The sequence below is a fragment of the Phyllosticta capitalensis genome, assembly GCF_038381095.1.
Source record: "Phyllosticta capitalensis strain CBS 128856 chromosome Unknown BKA78scaffold_12, whole genome shotgun sequence".
Classification (NCBI taxonomy): domain Eukaryota; kingdom Fungi; phylum Ascomycota; class Dothideomycetes; order Botryosphaeriales; family Phyllostictaceae; genus Phyllosticta; species Phyllosticta capitalensis.
In genome coordinates this window covers 535,283-553,827 of record NW_027117450.1, presented here as the reverse complement: position 1 = coordinate 553,827, position 18,545 = coordinate 535,283, and the positions used below count along the sequence as shown (strand labels likewise).

At 56.7% G+C, this 18,545-nt stretch overlaps 10 protein-coding genes across 10 annotated transcripts; 6 read left to right on the top strand and 4 right to left on the bottom strand.

Annotated features, from left to right (window-relative positions):
* Positions 1-1,025: 1,025 nt before the first annotated feature.
* BKA78DRAFT_50602 (uncharacterized protein) lies at positions 1,026-2,187 on the bottom strand. The gene has a single exon (XM_066893291.1). It carries the CDS (start codon positions 1,907-1,909, stop codon positions 1,109-1,111), a length of 801 nt encoding a protein of 266 aa, XP_066739118.1. The 5' UTR covers positions 1,910-2,187; the 3' UTR covers positions 1,026-1,108.
* Positions 2,188-2,239: 52 nt separating this feature from the next.
* BKA78DRAFT_357066 (uncharacterized protein) lies at positions 2,240-4,487 on the bottom strand (the record flags this gene model as incomplete). The annotated part of the gene is made up of 2 exons (XM_066892163.1): positions 2,240-2,378; positions 2,470-4,487. 2 exons carry the CDS (start codon positions 4,485-4,487, stop codon positions 2,240-2,242), a joined length of 2,157 nt encoding a protein of 718 aa, XP_066739117.1.
* A 473-nt stretch (positions 4,488-4,960) lies between these two features.
* On the bottom strand, positions 4,961-7,119 carry BKA78DRAFT_326488 (uncharacterized protein). Its single transcript, XM_066889438.1, has 4 exons — positions 6,809-7,119; positions 6,413-6,755; positions 6,202-6,359; positions 4,961-6,152 (listed from the first exon to the last, which is right to left on the bottom strand). Exons 1-4 carry the CDS (start codon positions 6,839-6,841, stop codon positions 5,337-5,339), a joined length of 1,350 nt encoding a protein of 449 aa, XP_066739116.1. The 5' UTR covers positions 6,842-7,119; the 3' UTR covers positions 4,961-5,336.
* Positions 7,120-9,158, top strand: BKA78DRAFT_289447 (WLM domain-containing protein). The gene is made up of 3 exons (XM_066885768.1): positions 7,120-7,568; positions 7,626-7,731; positions 7,911-9,158. Exons 1-3 carry the CDS (start codon positions 7,382-7,384, stop codon positions 8,959-8,961), a joined length of 1,344 nt encoding a protein of 447 aa, XP_066739115.1. The 5' UTR covers positions 7,120-7,381; the 3' UTR covers positions 8,962-9,158.
* Positions 9,159-9,389: 231 nt separating this feature from the next.
* On the top strand, positions 9,390-9,902 carry BKA78DRAFT_326482 (uncharacterized protein). The gene has a single exon (XM_066889437.1). It carries the CDS (start codon positions 9,412-9,414, stop codon positions 9,604-9,606), a length of 195 nt encoding a protein of 64 aa, XP_066739114.1. The 5' UTR covers positions 9,390-9,411; the 3' UTR covers positions 9,607-9,902.
* On the bottom strand, positions 9,865-11,028 carry BKA78DRAFT_274112 (uncharacterized protein). The gene is made up of 2 exons (XM_066885549.1): positions 10,637-11,028; positions 9,865-10,583 (listed from the first exon to the last, which is right to left on the bottom strand). Exons 1-2 carry the CDS (start codon positions 10,855-10,857, stop codon positions 10,031-10,033), a joined length of 774 nt encoding a protein of 257 aa, XP_066739113.1. The 5' UTR covers positions 10,858-11,028; the 3' UTR covers positions 9,865-10,030.
* Positions 11,029-11,884: 856 nt separating this feature from the next.
* BKA78DRAFT_333888 (glycoside hydrolase superfamily) lies at positions 11,885-13,060 on the top strand (the record flags this gene model as incomplete). Its single annotated transcript, XM_066890139.1, has 2 exons — positions 11,885-12,251; positions 12,390-13,060. 2 exons carry the CDS (start codon positions 11,885-11,887, stop codon positions 13,058-13,060), a joined length of 1,038 nt encoding a protein of 345 aa, XP_066739112.1.
* Positions 13,061-13,371: 311 nt separating this feature from the next.
* On the top strand, positions 13,372-15,543 carry BKA78DRAFT_50588 (Vps53-like protein). The gene is made up of 2 exons (XM_066893290.1): positions 13,372-13,537; positions 13,605-15,543. Exons 1-2 carry the CDS (start codon positions 13,504-13,506, stop codon positions 15,473-15,475), a joined length of 1,905 nt encoding a protein of 634 aa, XP_066739111.1. The 5' UTR covers positions 13,372-13,503; the 3' UTR covers positions 15,476-15,543.
* Positions 15,544-16,041: 498 nt separating this feature from the next.
* BKA78DRAFT_326473 (uncharacterized protein) lies at positions 16,042-16,565 on the top strand. The gene has a single exon (XM_066889436.1). The coding sequence runs from the start codon at positions 16,156-16,158 to the stop codon at positions 16,414-16,416; it is 261 nt and encodes an 86-aa protein (XP_066739110.1). The 5' UTR covers positions 16,042-16,155; the 3' UTR covers positions 16,417-16,565.
* Positions 16,566-17,404: 839 nt separating this feature from the next.
* On the top strand, positions 17,405-18,221 carry BKA78DRAFT_326472 (uncharacterized protein). The gene has a single exon (XM_066889435.1). It carries the CDS (start codon positions 17,617-17,619, stop codon positions 18,109-18,111), a length of 495 nt encoding a protein of 164 aa, XP_066739109.1. The 5' UTR covers positions 17,405-17,616; the 3' UTR covers positions 18,112-18,221.
* The last annotated feature ends 324 nt before the right edge of the window (positions 18,222-18,545 follow it).

Below are 18,545 nucleotides of genomic sequence, written 5' to 3'. Positions count from 1 at the left end.
CACCCGGGGGGCTCTGGCTCTGTGGGTGCACGCACCGCCCGTCATCATGGACTCGACCGACAGCTAGGTGCCGTGGACGAGATGTGTATGCGTCCGTCTGTCTTCCATGCCTCTCGACTGACTGACTGACTGACTGCCTACTTACCTACTTTTTACTCCCTCAGGTACTCCCTTCGACCTCCCTCTTGCCCCTTACTGTCCCCCTCCTTCCGCTTCCCCTTCCGCTTCCCCCTTCCACTTCCACCCCCCACTTCCGCATCCGTATCTAGTCAGCTTTCTTTCAGCCAGGAGGGAAGCGAGCTCGCGCAAGCAAGCAAGCAAGCAAGCAAGCAAGCAAGCAAGCAAGCAAGCAAGCGGGTAGTAGGTTAGATCCGCCGCCGCACCACACACGCAACTTCACACCCCACGCACGCACGCACCCGTCCCCTCCCCTCCCCCGACAAAATCAATCAACATTACCTCTGGGACGACGTCCAATCGGGCCAGTCCAAGCAGCCAGCCAGCCACAGCGGCGGCGGTGGCGGTGGCGTAGCCGTGGCGGCGGCAAAGCGTAGTGGAGGAGGAGTAGGTACGCGCGCCGAATCCTGCTGCGCATGACGCAATGCGGATAGGGTAGCTTGTAGATAGGTGTAGCGCAGTGTGGCGCGGGGGGCGTGCGTATGTGGCTGGCTGGCTGCCTGTCTGCGTAACCTAGTCTAGCGTTGTGGCGAAAGGGGGGCGGCCGGAGGGCGACAGGGGCGAGGGGTGGAGGGGGTCGAAAGGAAAGGAAAGGGGGAGAGAGGGGCTCCCTCGACTCGCCGCGTGAGTGCTCGTCTTTCGTGGGGGATGATAAGTGGGAGCTGAGGGGAGGGGAGCTGGGATGGCACGTTTCCTTTAGCACGCATCGCCGCAAATCTTTGGCGGTGTGGTTATACAAAAGTGAAGTTCCACTCCATTGACTCATCTACTGACTTGCTTTCTTTCGCCTCTGCTCTGCTATGCTGTCCTCTCCTCTCCTCATCTTCCCCACCAAACTCACTTCTTAGCCCCGCCAGGCTGCAAGCAACGCCTTGTACGCTTGTTGGCTCGACGGGATGGAGAAGCAGACCAAAAAAGCCTTGTCAAAACATTACAGGTGGACAGGCGGATTGACTCGATGAGCCAGTTGTCCAAGTGTCCACGTCGCTAGTGCCCGTATAGATACATGCGTGTACCGTACAGAGTATATCGTACAGGAGACGATGCAGAGGTGGGGTGATGCGAGCGCGCGCGTGGTGTGGTGAGGAGGAAATAGCGGGAGAAGAGTGTTGCGATGCAAGGACTGAAAGAAGACTGATAGCAATGGTGTGGCGAAAAAACAAGTTGGTGTAATGCGTACGTGCCGTGCAATACCACGAAAATTCGATAGTAGGAACGCAAGCAGGGAAGCAGAAGCGCGCTTGCTTTGATTGTGACAAGGAAAGACTGGGCGGGGGTAAAACGCGTTGAAAGATTGACAGAGAAAACGAAAGACTGCTTCGCGGTGGAAACGACGTAGGAAAAAGGATGGCAAAGAAGAAAACTCGCTCCTGATGTGTGGAATTTGCGCGTTGCGTGTAGATGGTTGCTGTGTTGCCAGAAAAAAAGTGGGTATGTTGAGAAAATGATTGCGATTGGCAAATGACAGAAAGAAGAATGGAAAATCTTGGCCCAAGATGGACGGTAACGATGGTAAGAAGTCAGTAAAAGTTGTGTGAGTGACGGGCACGACGCAATGAGACAATACAGAGGGAGAAAAACCGAAGGAGAAAACAACCGCCAACCTGATGAAGCTGCAAATGCAAGACATGGCCAAATTCGAAAGGGAAAAGAGGAATGGGAGAAGAAGAATTAAATGAAAACCGTGAGCACCTTTCACAGCCATACTTGCTAAGCGAAAAGCTACGCTCATCTTCCACAACAGTGCATTTGGGTATAGCCAGTTGAGAAACCAGTACGGTGGACAGAAGATGCAGCAAAAAACTACCACAGTGACAAATGCAAAGCCCGCACTTTTGGCGAGATGTGTCAACTGATGCAACGCCACATCGTGCAACTGCCCGTGGTCCCTTTCAACTCTACCGTTGCCATCTTTCAGCGTGATAGAGACGCATCGCAGACGGTAGAGCTGACCAAGGGTGAATGAACTCCCGCCATTGGAGTTGACGACTTCGTTAAACCAAGGTCGAGGGGTTTCGGCCGGACGAATCAGAGAATCTGGCTACGCAGAGGCAACGAGGAATTAAGCGTTGCTCTTCTTGCGACTGAAAATGGTCCGGGTGCGCGACTTGTCGCGAGCCTTCTTCTCGCCATCTTTTCTCGCCGACCTTCCGCGGACACTGCTCGCGTCGTCGTCATCCTTGTACTTATCCTTGTGTATCCTGCGCGGGTAAATCGTTAGCGCTACCTTATCGGATGTCTCAACCAGTAGACAGGAACCGAGAAAGTCTGATTGTCAAAATCTCAACTTACCAAGAATTGCCCGCCACGCTAACACCCTTCGCCTCGGCCATTCGGTAAAACTTGGCCGACTTCTTCAAGTCCTTCTTGCATCCAATGCCTTCATGATAGCAAAATCCTGCTTCGGAAAGCGCATCGGCGTCGCCCCAGCTGCCAGCAATCTCGAAGCAACGCAGTGCGAGGCCCTTGTCTTGCTGGATGCCCCAGCCGTTCATGTAACTGACGCCAAGCTCGTAAACGCTAACGGCGAACTGCGCCTTGTGGGTGCGGCGCTCTACGACGTCAGGGGCCGGCTTGCCTTTGGTCGCGTTGTCCTCATCGTCTGCAACTTCTAGCTGCGCCGCATCGACAGCCTTGCGCAGCCATTTGACTCCTTCGGCTTGGTTGGGGCGCATACCCCAACCATGACGACATGCAAGGGCGTACATCAGCATCGCCGTCGGAATCTCGGCCTTGGCCGCGAGCCGCCAGTGGTACGTGGCTTTTTGCACCTCGCCCTTTTCGTGGAATTCGATGCCCTTGTCCAGGTGCATTTGGGGCGTCATGTCGGCAATGCGTGTGGTAGTCGCGGTCGCAGCACCAGAGGAAGACGGCCGCGTGGCATTGGCCTTGATCGTGCTGTTACTTGACACGATAGACGGAGAAGAGGGTCGAGGAATGTCAAAAGACTTTGGCTTGGCAGCTTGAGAATCTGAGGTCGAAGACTTTGGCGGGGCAGGCTCGTCCTCGGCTTTCGCAGTGGGCGGAGCGCCTCTTTCCCAGTTCCAACCGCCATGCAAAGCATCCGTAGCGCAAACCGACTCGCGGTCAAGAGTGCGGCCGCGGGGCAAATCGTATCTCGTGTAAATGTACGATGGAGCGGGTCCATACGAGTCTGGTCTGGGGTGACCGTAATGATCTGGCCAGGCAATGCTCGAGCCCTCACTCGTCATGCTAACTGGCGTAGACACTTCTTGAGCGTAGGGGGCGTTGGAGTCTCCAGACCCCTGTCGGGAAGGTATCCTGTCGTAGAAAGGTCGAGACGGAGTACGCGAGTGGTCGAAACCTGGCTCAAGCGCAGACCGGGCATCAGATGGCCGCCTGTTGTTACTCATTGGCCTAGAAAAGTTGAAAGCAGGAGTCGGCTTGGCTCCGCTATACGAGTAGTCTGAGGCCACAGAAGGAGAACGCGGGAGGGATGCAGGATACGGTGATGCGGGAGAATGCGACCTGGAGTAGCTCGTGTTGGACGAAAGACCCCTCGGGGGCAGCGAGTCGAAAGAGCCTCCGAGGGAAAGGCCCTCGCCATCATCACCACTGTCGTTTCGCACTGAGCGAATGCTGGGTGAGGGACGAGGAGATTTCTGAAATCCTGGAGATCGCGGAGGCATGAGTCCCCGGCCGGTTCCAGTCGAAGCAACCGACTCGCCGGTGTGGGTTCTGTGGGGACGAGTCGGCAAGCGCTGTGTCGGAGTTCCTCTAGAACTGGGGGTGCCTGGAGTAGGTTCCTCGACCCGGGGTTCGATGGGCTCAGGCGAGGTCGCCCTAGGTATCGCAAAGTAGTCTTGGTTGGGGGCTTTTGGAGGTGTGTGCTCTTCCTCTCCAAGAGGCGACAATTGGCTCTGGTGTCGAGATGCTACACCGTCATAATCCCCAGATTGGATGGTCGGGTGGTGGGACATGGGTCTATTTTCCGGCTTCACCTCGCGTGGGTTATGCGGCACGCCGTCTTCATCAGCACTCCTTGGAGATTGGGGTGACCGGCCGTCCCTCTCTGCTGAGCGGCCGCGCAAGTAGCCAGGTCGTCTTGCAAGCTCATTCTGAATTTCCAACGGGGGTAACCTGCTCAAACGCCTGCCATTTTGTTTCTCTTCAAATCTTTTGGCCAGGATTCGCGACTGCATAGCAAAGGCATCGAGAGGCGAGAGGGCGGGCGGAACTTCGCCGGTACGCGGTGAGGCGGTCTCGTGAACGAACTGGTTCGGACGGCCGCGTCGCGACTCGTTGGAGCCTGGACGGAGGTCCAAGTCGTTTGGACGATTCGGAGGCATGGTGGTGCTGGCGGTCGGAGTACAGTGGCAGGAAAGGTCGTTGGAGGTATTTCGAGTGATGGATTTGCAAGTAGTCGAGCTCCGCGGCAACAGTGGTGACTAGGTAGGAGCCGGGGCCGGTGCGGATAGAGTTGAAGAGGCGGCGAGCATGGGAAGCGGAAGTCGGTCGGGTGGTGGCGAGACGACGAGGGTTCAGGGAGGAGATGGGGGATTTGGGGGGATGGGGATTGCGCGACTGAGGGAGCTTCGCCTTGGGGTTTCAGGGATGGTGGTGTCGAAGTAGGGGGATGCTGGCAAGGCTTGAGCGGGAGGCCGGGCGGGCGGGCGAGGGACGACTCAGGCGTGGCGGATGTGGTGACAGTGACGATGGGCGCAGGCAGGCTTTGAGGCGGCAATTGCAAAAAGAGCGACGTCGAGTTGGAAGGCAATGCTATTGTTGCTGCTGCTGCTGCCGTGGTATACGGGCGCCAGTGACCTGAGTGGAGGAGAAGGCGGCGCGGAAATACGAGCTCACCACCACTCGCCCAAGGGGCACCGGGCCTTGGCACTGAAAATGTCGATGGGACACACGACGACTCCGACTCGCTTGTCAGTTTGCCATTTCCAGCCTTGTACATAAATAAACATGCAGGGACACAATCTAGATTTTCGGTCCAGAGCGAAGACTTGTTCATTGAGTCGTGGTCCCTGACCAGCCCATCTGCCGACTGCCGGCACATCACAACCACCGTCGTCCTCTTCACCATCTCGCTCAAGTTCAACCTCCGTCCTCGCCCCATGCGTCATGTCATGCGCCCACATCTGCACACGCACCTACCCTAGCTCCCGACATGGAGATTGCAGGCGCCTCTAGCCCGTTGCCTCAACCTTTTCCCACGCCACGCTATCCTTGAGCTGCGGCTCCGCATCCACCGCCCTCGCTGCTCCCCCTGGGCGGATCCCCAACATCCACCTTACTAGCCCACTCGGCACCCATTTACCAACAATATCGTACGCCACGCTTCCCCGCCCTACTCGCCATACCTGCTGTGCTCGCCGCCGAGTCAGGCAGTCAAACACGGCGTTGTGCAGCTCTCGCAGCGAACTGCCCTTGGCGACGCTGCCGTTGTCGGCAAAGAGTCCTCTGCTTGCCGCGACCCGACTCTGCGTCACGTAGTTTTCTGCGTACAGCATCCGCGTACTAGCAGGCCACGCATCTGGATGCCCTTCTCTAATACTCTGCAGGGACTGCTTATTTCCCACCCCGCTGCAGTCAAAGGTTCCGAGCTTGATGTGACACAGGTCGATGCCGATCGTCCCCAGTTCACCGCTCAGCGACGACGCAAAGCCTTCGAGCGCCCCAACTATGGTGCTTTGAACGCTGTGGAATGGAGGTTTCAGCGACGATACGATGCTCGGCGTCAAAAGTACCACACGTGACTTGAACTGGCACACGACCGGCAGGAACGCTTGCGTCGTCGCTATCGTATTGAGCACTTTGGCGTTTAGTGCGTCCGACCAATATTCCGGGGGAATGGTTTCGACTGGTCCCGATGGATAAATGAGGTCGGGCACATGGACCAGACCTGCAAAGTTCATCTTGTGTGCAGATGCCCCTGGGAATGCGTGATGTGGACTGAGCAAGGTGTTGGTGAAGCGCTCGATTGTGTACTGCGCATCGAGCGGCTGTGGCACGTTAGTCCTGGCCATCGAGTGACACCGTCGCCCATCTTACATTTGCGATATCCAGGAGGAGGGGTCGGACGGCGAATTCGCCTTGGACAAGCTGCTCCTCTTCCGGCGAAGACACGACGACGTAGACGATGAATCCGCGCCGCTCCAGATCTGTGCACAGCGACCTCGTGATCGGCGAAGCTGGTGGTCCCGCGATGACTGGGCTCAATGAGCGACAATTTCTCCCGTGCAGGCATGGCGATCCGACATACCAACCACCTCTGTCCGCGCGCCATTGCTTGCGCGCCTAGCCCTCCGCTTCCTTGTAAAGGATTTCTTTTGCTGGTACATTACAAACGTTCCTGTGCCGATAAAGGCAATGATTGCGGCGGTGATGGCGCGATTCCTGGATATCCAATCTTGCGCGCGTTCCAAGTAACTCGATGAAGCGCTCACAACGGCGCGTGGCGGCGGCGACGGGCGAGCGGATTTGGGGAGCCATGTCGAGTTGGCGAGCGTTTCCCGTATGGATATGGCGACGGACTCGAAGTGTTTGTCTGTTGCGTCGGCGAGGTCTGCTGAAAATTTCCGAATGTCGCTGGAGACGCCGGCAAGCTGCGATAGCAAGGTCAGAACGGGCAGAGTCCAGGCAAGGAAGGCAATCGTACGACGTGGAGAAAATGCTGGTCATCGCTCGTCATGGCGTCTGCAAAGCTGTTGCGTCTTTGGAATTCCTATCGTACACGCGAAATACAAGCTGGGCGAGGGCGTGTGGAGGTGAGCATTGATGGAACTGACGACGGGAAGCCCACTTGGGTCGGTGGAGCCTATCGCGAGGTGATCAAAGCGGAGCGGGCAACCTAACCTTTCGTCATTCGTCACCCAGGTTCCGCTTACAGATTAGCTCTCCAGTCTACCTGCACGTGAACGCGTAAACCGCGTGCCTGCACCGCCAACCAAACTCGTACAACCAAGCCTCAAGTCGTCACCATCAAGTCTTGGTCTTTGACTGCTTGACGAGTCCAGTTGTGGCAATGTGAGGTGCTTACGCAGTCACCTCACCTATCTCTGCCTGAGCTGCCATTTCCTTCTGGGCGGCGCCTTCGCGTCGCCCGTTTCACCTTACTTCCCTACCCGTCTACTTTTTTCTTACATTTCCGCTCTGTCGCTGCTTTTGACATCGTCTCTCTCATCTTCAAGACCTCCATCCATCACCCTTTCTACGCCCATCTCGTGTCACCATGGCCCGAGGACGCGAGGTTGATACCCTCTTTGGGAACTTTGTGCACTTGCAGCATCTACCCCGGGCCAACGAAGCACAGAACATGCTCAAGAAGCTTGCGTCTGTCGTCAAGCCCATCATGAGGAAGAGGAACTGGAGAGTAGGTCAGCTAGGCGAGTTTCTGCCTGAAGCGGCCAATTTGTTAGGTGAGCGGCTCCAAACGTACATTGCGCCGCAGGCTTGTGCTGACGTTGGCGCGCCAGGCTTGAACGTCAACCACGGGCAAAAAATATGGATCCGGCTGCGATATCCACACTCGACCAACCAGTTCATGGACTATGATACAGTCGCAGATACGTTGCTCCATGAGTAAGTCTCTGGTGAACTGGAACTGCTACATTCTGCTTTCTTGTACCTGCGAGATACATGATCAAGTTTTCAGCTCGGTACCAGCATTTTGGCCTTGCCTGATCTCGGAAAAGGAGATACACCTTCCCACAAAATTCGCCATCAAAAAGTCACTCGTAGCCTTGCTAATTCTTTCGTAGACTTTCGCATAACGCCATAGGTCCACACAATGCACAGTTCCACAAGTTGTGGAATGAACTCCGCGAAGAATATTGGGCTCTCAAGCGCCAAGGCTACACAGGGGAAGGCTTTCTTTCTGATGGCCATAAGCTCGGCGGCCGGCGTGTACCTGTCCACGAAGTACGAAGACAGGCTCGGGTTGCCGCAGAAAAACGGAGGGCCTTGAACGCTGGCTCGGGGCAGAAGCTGGGCGGCAAGCCCGTAAATCGAGGAACCGATATGCGCAGGGTGATTGCCGACGCTGCCTCTCGCCGTACGGAAATCACCAAGGGCTGCGGCCACGGTGACCGCGATGCGGAGAAGAGAGCAGAAGAGGAAGCAAAGAGGCTAGGATTCAGCACCCAGGCAGAGATGGAGGACGCAAATCAAATCGCCATTGCCATTGCCATGATGGAAGGCGAGCAAGATGCAGACAGGGCAGTTCTCCAGCAGCTGGCATCTCAGTCAAGAGAAGGATTGACATGGTCGGCCGACGGAGGCTTAGAGATGGCTCCGCCTCTACCACCAAACAAGCCCCCTCCTCCAAGCAAACCCGCCAGCGCACCTCCATCGATGGCCACCTCATCCGCCTCCAAATCCAGCTCTTCTTCCCGCTCCAAACGTCCAGCATCGCGGCTCGTCGCCGACTCAACCCCTCCCAAGTCTCGCTCAACCGACTTTATCGACCTGACAGTCGACCGGTCTCCACCCCCTAAAAAGCCGTCATCCGTCATTTCCAGCGCTTCGTCCTACACCGCAGCACCTTCATCCTGGACATGCGAGATATGTACCCTGGTCAACCGCTCGGAACACCTCTGCTGCGACGCCTGTGGCGTTGAACGACCGTCGCCCCCTGAAAGTCTGGCTACAAAGGCCCGAAGCACCGCGTCAAGCAGCACCATACATCCGCTGGACCGCATCCCGAAACCGCGCGAGAAACCGCTGGGTTGGAATTGCATAGGTTGTGGCACATTCATGGAGCAGCAGTGGTGGACTTGTTCGGCCTGCGGCATTCTGCGGCCTGATTCATAGGCTAGCTCGTGGAGAGAGGGGTAGTGACTGGGGGCAGAGATGTTGTGGATGCATCTCGAGGTTTGGCTCACGAAAAAGGAGACGGAGAAAGAGACGAAGAAGACCTTGCTTTCACGATTAGAGACGACAGTCACGACGTAGGCATATAGACTCGAATGCACACACAGAGACAATATGAAGTCTCAAGAATTTCAGTCACTTTAACACTTCAAAAGATGACCACGTCCCCATCCCACCAAAATTCCCCCATTCCCCACCACGGCATCTCGGGGGAAAAAAAAAGCTTTCCATACACACCGCCAAAAGGGTAGGTAATCCACCTGACCACTCAGGCAGCCAGCCCACCCAAACATCCAAACCTAAGCACCCTGTTCGACATGCTTTTACGGTAATTTCCCCCATCCCAACCCAACCCAACCCAAACTTTCCCCCACCTGATGCACCCCACGCATGCATGCCTTCGAGTCGGGGGAGTGGCGTCGAAACAGACGGCCCGCGTGCCGGCTCCCGAGTCGATTTTTTTTTTTCCATTTTCTCCAATTGAAGGAAATGCTTGAGTGGGTGGTGGTGATTTTTTTTTTTCATTCGTCAAGGTCGCAAATTATGTGTGTTGTGTGTGCCGCTTCAAAAGCGTCCAGAGTATGAGATGGCTGCTGTAGTTACATAGGCGACGGACTTGATGCTGATTGTTGAGGAACTGGGGGTTTGTGGTTATGTCTCACTGAGAAACACAAGTAAACTGTGGGTGGGGAGCGTCTTTCGATGGGTTGCTTGGTTGTGATGGTCGATGGATTTGGTCTCGAGTTGAAGGACTAGCTTATGGGAAAATAAATGTCGTGGCAGATTGATGCAATGTGACACTATGAGAGTGGTCGTCAGGTGTCTGGAATTCAGTATTGATGCTTTTTTTTTTTTTTCAATGATCCAACCAAACGCCATGTCCCGCAGGAAAAAAAACATGGACTCCAACTTTTCGGTGTCGAGAAAACGATGGTTCGTCTTTCAACGCCTGACAGCAGCAAACAACTTTCGTCTTTTGGGTATCATAACACCGGCGAGTCTAGTTCCGCTAGAACCGACCCCTCTTGCCGCCCCTCCCTCTCTTCCTCCCAGGCCAACCGCCGCGTCCGAATTTGCCTCCACGCATCACGCCGCCCTGCTCCTCGAACCGCTCCCTCTCCCGCTCTTCCTCGCGTCTCGCCTCCTCTTCCCTGTGTGCGCGCTCGCGCTCAATCTCCTCAGGGCTCTTCTCCTGCCGCACCTCGGGTTTCTTCAAGTCGTCGACCCACCGGGGATGCGCGCCCTCGGAGCACGTCTTGCCGTTGGGGCAGAAGCCGGCGAGGTAGAAGCGGCAGAAGCGGGCCTTGCGGACGTGCTTTTTGGCGCAGCGCGGGCCCAGCGGGCAGAAGCCGCGGTCGTAGTGCGGGCACGGCGGGCGCTTGGATTCGGGGTCGATGTGGAGGTAGAGGCAGTCGTCGCCGTTGCTGCAGGTCAGGTGGCGGCTGTAGTGGTTGCATTCGGGCATGCGACGCAGGTTGTACTCGTGCAGAAACTCGCACGTCTCGCCCTTTTTGCAGAGGCCGCGCAGCCAGTGCTTGCAGACGAGGCTGTTGTGGAAGGAGCTGTTGTTGTTAGTATGTCGTGTGCTGGCGGTGGGTGGAGCTACTTGGCGTACTTGTTTGAGGCTGACGACGTCGGATGCTTGTCTGGACAGAGGTTCCCCAGGGGACAATGGCCTTGCTTGAAGGCATTGCAGATGGGCCGGCTGGGGTCGAGGCCGAATCGGTGCTCGCGCTTCAGGTAGTCGAGGAAGCCAAAGTTGAAGCGCACCGGGGTGGCCGGCTCGAGGACGCGCTGGACGATGGGGACGTTGCTGGTCGCCGTCTCGGCGGCCATGGCGACGGTGGGGTGGATGGTGTTTGGGAAGCGTTTGTAGCTTTTGAAGCTTTGGACAACAGCGTGCAGTTGGTGAGAGGCGCTGAGGTAATGATCTACGCGAACAAGGATGCCCGTCGGGTTTCACACGTGAAGGCGACTCAGGAACCTCCGGTCGATTCGAGGCAGGACGCACAATGACATGTCTTGGAAGAGTCTTGTTTGTCTTTTACGGCGCCCCTCGCGTCGCTCCTCGTTTTCAACACCAGCATTGGCAGCTCACAGCTACTTGCTCCACCGCCAGGGATCCACTTTGGCTGCGCCTTGGACAAGCCGAGAGAGGATGGTTTGGCTGAAGCGGCCCTCGCAAGCACGATGCCTGCCAACATTGGCTCCAGCGTCGCCTCGTGAACTGCTTCTACCTGGGGCAACCCATGGCGACTTTGCATTTCCTGGCGACAGGGAGTCGGCCAACGGTCTCATCCCAGCCCTTTTTTGCATCATTTTCTTCAAACACTTCCGCCTCCAGAGACGATCCGGTGATCAATCCGCCCAGTAGGGCTAGACTGCCGCTCATTGTAACTGGAACCTCGGTCAATGGCCGTCGGGTTGTTGACAATTCCACTTCCCGGTTCGACATGAAGCATGTTTACCACGGGAAAACGGTGGTTTCGTGACCTCTCCATGTACCCTTTTTCATACCGACTAGGCGGATCATCTGCCGCGAAGCAGGCCTAAGCTTGATGCGCAGTCCAAGACGCAAAAGCTTGAACGGAAAATGGCCGACACGCTCGACGGAAAACAAGCCATATTAGAGCACCATGTCCAGACGTCTTGCTGAAGCGCTCAACTTGCCCGTGTTGGCTACCGCACCCGTCGTATACACAGCAGCGAGCCGTCCCGCCGAGCTTCGCCCTGCACAGCCTGCTTAGCCATGCTCGGCATAGGCGCCCCCAAACCAAACACCTCCCTCTTGCTGAGCGACCCAAAGAGTCGCAGAGGCTACAACTTCACCCTCGCCGACGACCGCCTCTCTCCCAAAATCACAATGTTCCTCAACGGCGTCTACTACCCGAATTGGCACATTTACAAGCAGCTGCCGCCCTCGTCGCTCAATTTCGACGTCATCTCTCACGTGTTTTATTCCTTTGCTCACGTCAAGCCTGATGGCACCGTCTACCTGAGCGACGAGTGGGCCGACGACCAAATTGACGTCGACGGCACCAAGGGCTGTCTGCGATCCTTTGCGGCTCTCAAACAAAAATACTCCATCCTGCGCCTTGTCCTGTCAGTAGGGGGAGGCGGCGCCGGCAGCGAGCCGTTTGCTGCAGCTGCTAGCACCGATGAGACGAGGGAAAGATTTGCCTCGACTGCCAAAGCCTTGGTGAACAAGTACAATCTGGACGGCATTGATAGTGCGTCTCCCTTCTCTTGCTGTCATACGTTCCAAGTTACAAGTCCACGTGGCTTTTTGTTTTCAGCCTTCTGGAATGTTTCACAGATCTTTGGACCTTCAAAACTTGCTTCATGATTTTTAAGCTGACCATTTACAGTCGACTGGGAGCATCCTAGCGATTCTCACCAGGGCTCCAACTATGTCAAACTGCTCGCGACCATACGGTCATATATGCCTCCTCCAAAGTACACCCTGACGACTGCTTTACCAGCTGGACAATGGGCTCTCCAGCACATAAACTTGGCTCAAGCTGCCTACTACCTGGACCTCATCAACGTCATGACGTACGACTTTTCCGGCCCCTGGGTACCAAGCACAGAGCACCATGCCCAGCTCTTCAGTCCGCAGCGCCCCCACAACCAGCACTGCGCCATTTCCTGCAACAGCGCCATTGACTATTTCGTCTCCCATGGCGTACCCGCTAACAAGCTGCTCCTCGGTGTGCCGGCCTACGGCCGCTCGTTCCTCAAATCCAAAGGGGTCGGGCACAAGTACAGCGGACACGCCGGCGAGGAAGGCACCTTTTTGTACAAAGACCTCCCGCGACCCGGCTCGAAAGAGTACGTGGACGAAAAGGTTGGAGCAGCATTCTGTGTGGGCGGAGATGGTGGATTCGTGACGTACGACAATGCGCAGACGGTCCGCATGAAGGCGCAGTATGTCAAGGCGAATGGGCTGGCGGGCATGTTTTACTGGACTGGCACGGGAGACAAGACCGACGCGAAGGAGAGCTTGGTGTTTAATGGCTACCTTGGGATGCACAACTGAGGAGGAATGTGACCACGATCAAGGCATTCAAGGCGGGTACCATCATTTGGCATGCATGACAGAAGGGGCATATTATGATGCATACGTAGATATCATGGCGACTTGTCGTCCTCGACTTTACATGAGTAGTATATTGCTTGTATGATTTACCACTACGCATATATTGGAAATGAAATCTTTCTTTTTCATAAATGTTGGTCAAGTTGGAGCATCATTGTTGCCTCAGGCACACGGAGCTCTGACCCCTGCAGAGCAGCTCCGGCCCCGGTTTACTCGCACGTCCGCAAGCTGTTCAAAGGAACGCCCCGCGCCTTCAACCTAAATCTACCCCACGATCTGGAATATTTCGACTCGCCAGGCCTCGGTCTCTGACGTTTACTCCAGCTTCGTTCAGAGTATATTGCGCCGCCGTGTCGTGGTCAATGCGAGCGTAGGCTGACCATATGTCGGCAGCAACGTCAGCGTCGCTCGACTCTGGTATTCTCCCGCCCCTGTTGAACACCATCGTGTCCCTCTGCGTTCGACGAGCTGACGCGCTAGCAAGCCGACTACAGTCCGATCGACCACTTGAATCAAATCTTTTCGCACCCCGCGACCCTCTCCTCGGTTGCCTCGACCTCCGCCGCCCTCCGCAACTACGAATATGACTTGGACGAGGACATTGCCGAGTCTGTCGAGGCACAGACGGCCTCGGACGCCGAGAGCGTGCGCCACATACAAAACGCCAAAGCGGAGCTGGACGTCTTGTTCAAGAAGATTGACGATGTGCGCGACCGCGCCGTGCAGACGGAGCAGAGCATCACGGAGATGACGGCCGACATTAAGCGCCTGGACAACACGAAGCGCAACCTGACCCTATCCATGACTGCTCTGAAGCGCCTACAGATGCTGACGACTGCGTACGAGCAATTGAGAGGACTGAGCAAATCGAGGCAATACAGGGAGTGCGCGCAGCTGCTGCAGGCCGTCATACAACTCGTTGCGCATTTCAAGAGCTACCGGTCAATCGACCAAATTGCCACGCTGAGCCGAAACGTCGCCGAGCTTCAACGCGAGCTTCTCGAGCAGATTTGTGAGGACTTTGAGGTCACGTTTGCCAAAGGCGAGGTGCCGCAGCGCCGAGGAATGCTGGCCGAGGCCTGCATGGTCATGGATGCTCTCGGGGAGCACGCGCGGCAGCGCTTGGTGACTTGGTACTGCAACACCGAGTTGCGAGAATATCGTCAAGTCTTCAGGGGGAATGATGAGGCGGGCTCGTTGGACAATATTGCCAGGAGGTACTCGTGGTTCAACCGCATGCTCAAGACGTACGACAGCGAACATGCTGTGCTGTTTCCGCCCCACTGGAGGGTCAACGAGGTGCTTGCCAACTCCTTTTGCGAAGGCACAAGAGAAGACTACAAGGGCATTTTGCAACGCACAATGAGGGAAAGGGGTCAGACTATTGACGTCAACCTGCTCCTCTCGTGTCTGCAAGAGACTCTTGACTTTGAGCACAGCCTTGAGAGACGATTTTCCGGCGACTCTCGATCATCAATGGACACGGTAGTCTCTCGAGAAGACAGGCCGCACACCTTTACGCAGGCCATTTCGGAAGCGTTTGAGCCGTACATGAGTCTTTGGGTAGAGTCGCAAGACAAGCAGCTGGCGGCACTCATCCCCAAATACCGTGCGCAGCCCCTTCGAAATCTCGAAGAAGAATTCTCGCCTCAAGGCGTCATTCCCTCGTCCACCGAATTGTTCCACTTTTACCGTACCGCGCTGGCACAGTGTGCAAAACTTTCCACGGGCATTCGTCTGCTGGACCTCTCTCGGACTTTTGCGAGATACCTCGACCAGTATGGCCAACAGGTGCTCTTTTATTTCCTCAAGGAGAGGACCTCGCTCGAAGATTTGATCTTGATCCTCAACACTGCCGACTACTGTTATCAGACTTGTAATCAGTTGGAAGAAAAGATACGGGGTCGCGTTGATGAAGAATACCGCTCCAAGGTAGACCTGCAGAGCCAGGCCGACGCGTTCATGGGCATTGCAAGTGCTTGCGTCAGGACGCTCGTCGGCAAGGTCGAAGTCGACTGCGAGCCGGGCTGGCGCGAGATGCGCAACACGCCCTGGAGCAAGCTCGAGAGCGTGGGCGACCAGTCTAGCTACGTGGCAGAGCTCCTCCGACACGTCAAGGAAAAGTCGTCGGAGATTTTGAGACTTTTACACAAGCAGCAGTATGCTCGCGCATTTTGCGACAACCTCGTCGACTCCATGGTCAACACGTACATCCTCAGCCTCGTCCAATGCCGCCCCATATCCGAGGTTGGCGCAGAGCAAATGCTGCTGGACTCGTATGTCCTCAAGAAGGGATTTACTGAGCTCCCCATTCTCACGAGCGAAGACCACAACGCTCAGCCCCCAGCAGCGTAAGTGCTCTTTCCAACGTCGTGACTCGTCCTAACATCACAGCTTTGTCAAACGCGTCAACGCAGCCATGTCTCGCCTCGACCCCCTCCTCAAAACCCTCCAAGTCCGGCCATCGCCGCCAGAAGCCCTCGTCCAAGCCTACCTCATCCACATTGCCGACCGCTCCGACACCAACTTCCGCAAGATCCTCGACCTCAAGGGCATCCGCAAGGCAGACCAGACGGCCCTCGTCGACCTCTTCTCCGCGCACCGCCAATCCCCGTCGCACGCGGCGCTGCCCACCAACTCGGCCCTCCTCACCCCTCTCCAAATCTCGTCGGGCTCCGCTCTCGGCGGCGCACTGGGAGTGGGCGGAACCGCGCCCGGTGCTGCCGCTGTCGTCGGGCTGGGCGGCGGCGCGCAGAGCGGCGGCCTCGCGTCGAGCAGCCGCTTCGATCCCGCGACGTTTGCCTCGGGCATCATGAACGCGGCGCGCGACGGCGTCGACCGTTTCGGTCCCGTCGGCGTCGTCGGCGCCGGCAACGCCATTCCCCAGATGCTGCGCGACCAGAGCGGCGGCGGCGGCGGTGGTGGTGGTGGCACTTCTGCTTCGCCTGGTCCTGCCGGTGGCGGCGCGGCACCACCTCCCTCGTCGGGCGAGGCGGGCTCTGCGTCGGCTGGCGGCGGCCCTGCTGCCAACTTGAATGAGAATTTGCGGAATATCGGCAAGTTCTTCCGCCGCGATGTGGGCAGCTTTGGCCGCTTTGGCAGGACGGAGACGAGTTAGTGCTGGGGCGGTGCTTTGCTGTGGGAGGGGAGGGAGCATCTTTCTTCTTGGTCGCTTTCTTGTTCTTTGCGCCTTTGTACTCGTACCAGATAAACCTATCCTAGACTACCATCATGTATCCTGCTTTCATTCGTTGTGGGTTGACTCTGCCACGGTGGGCGACGAGAGAAATTGTTGATCCGAGAATCTCTACTGCCAAGTCAGAACGCGTGGACACGTGCAATGTCCATGCGCTTGATGCTTTGAACACAGAGAATATTTTTCTCTTTTCATGGGTAGTCACATGGAGCATTCAAGCACTTGCTTCTGAGTGTGCGACGAGTTGGAGCTGAGCTCAAGTTTGGATTTCTCTCGTCACTCACTATGCTGCTGCTGTCGTCGTAGACCACTACCTAGTCTCGAGTGGATTGCCGATGATGATGTGTCATTGTGCTGGAGAGGGAAGGCTTCCGGGCCGTGATTGGAAATTTTGGTACAAAGCTACTACTACCTACATGTACGTGCCCCCCCCCCGGTCGCAGTAGTCAGGAAGCAAAGCAAAAGCTTACAACGAGTCCTCCTCAGCACCCACCGCCATCCGACTCGAAATCGCAGTCGAGCTTCGACAGTCGGCGCGCTCTAGTGTTGGCGACCACCTCGCCGGATGTGACACTACTGGCGCGACGCAAAAAGAGAAGGTCGAAATTGTGCAACCAGGACTGACTGACTGACTGATGGTGACAAGAGGCGTTCGTTCCCTCATTCACGAATGCTCCTCGGCATCTGCCTCCTGCTGCTGCTGCTGCTCCTCCTCCCCCTTCTCACTCTCGACACCGTCCAACCAACGCGGCTTGGGCATGTCAACAACTTTGACCAGATGCGCCATGTGCGGCGGAATCTGCATCGGCGGCGGCGGGAATCCCAACGCGATGCCGGGGGGCAGGTTGTTGTAGTCCGGCAAGTGGAAGCCTGGCTTGGCTCCCGGGATTTTGTACGAGGCGAAGACGCTGGGGCCGCCGCGGACGATTGCCTTGTTTGTCTCGTGAGGAATTGAGACGGGGAGCTCGGGCGGCTCGTTGACGAAGTTGTACGTTGTGTCGCCCAGGGTCACGGCGTCGGGCGTGTGGTGGGAGGGTGAGGGCGAAGGTGAAGGTGAAGGTGAAGGTGAAGGTGACTTGCGGCGGCGGGCTGGTGCGAGACGTGCGTCGTTGTGCGTGCGTGACTTGGACTTGGACTTCTTCATCTTCTTGGGAGGGATTGGGGCCGTTGTGGAGGGTTGGTCATCCTTCTTTGCTGTTGCTGCTGCTGCTGCTGTGCTGGTGGAGGCCTCGCCGCTGGACTGCTTCAGCTTCTTCGGCGCTGAGCCAGACGCGATGACTTCGTTCGACGACGAAGCAGCATGCGCCGCGTCCTCATTGCTGCGCTTCTGTCCCGCTGCCACAGCAGGTCGATCACTCGTGGTGGCTGCTGGTGCTGCTGGTGCTGGTGCTGGTGCGCTGGAGGACTGCCCGCCAGCAACAGTTGGCTGCAACTCCCCACGTGTGACGGTCATGATTCCACCGTCTGCGACAGTGATCTCAGTAAAGGTCGTCGGATTTCCGACATCCTCCCCCCTGCGCCTGCGCCTTTCGAGTTCCTCTCTCGCCCGCGCCGCCGCCTCTTCCCTTCTCCTCTGCTCTCCCCACTCACGACTCTCCCTCTCATCTTCTCTCAGGTATGTCATCAGCTCTTCGGCCTCCGCGTCGGTGAGGTCCTTGAGATTGCGGCAGAGCCATTCCATCCTCGCCTCACGGTCTTGCGGTTGGGGCTGTTGGGAGGGCGCCATGATGGTGTGAAGGCGAGTTGGGTATGTAGGTTGTTGAAGTCGTTGAGGGAGTTTGTGAGGAGGTGGTGAACCAGAAGATGCTGACCGTATCTCGTCGAAATTGGCTTTCCAGTGTGTATGGTGGGCGAGTCGTGGTGATATGCCGTTGGGTCGAAGTTGAAGACCAGGGGAGGGCAACGCGACACAGCACCAACGCGGCAGGAGAAAATAAGCAAGTAACCGTACGGGCAATTTGACGCGCGTGCAGCGGAATGACTTGTCTGAGCTGGTGGCAGTCGAGGTTGTCAAAGGAGGGAAAAGCGACGGTGATGACGAGTGACAAGTGACCGCGTGAGAGAAGAGGTACCTGGAGTGATCGGGGCAGGCAGCCAAGACGCAAGAGTCTCGCGAGTGGAATCAGACAGGAGCCGCACACACCAAAGTTGAGAAACGGGCTTGAAGATGATGAGAGAAACTTGTATTGGAAAAGATATATCGGCTGCACATCAATATACAAGATCCGT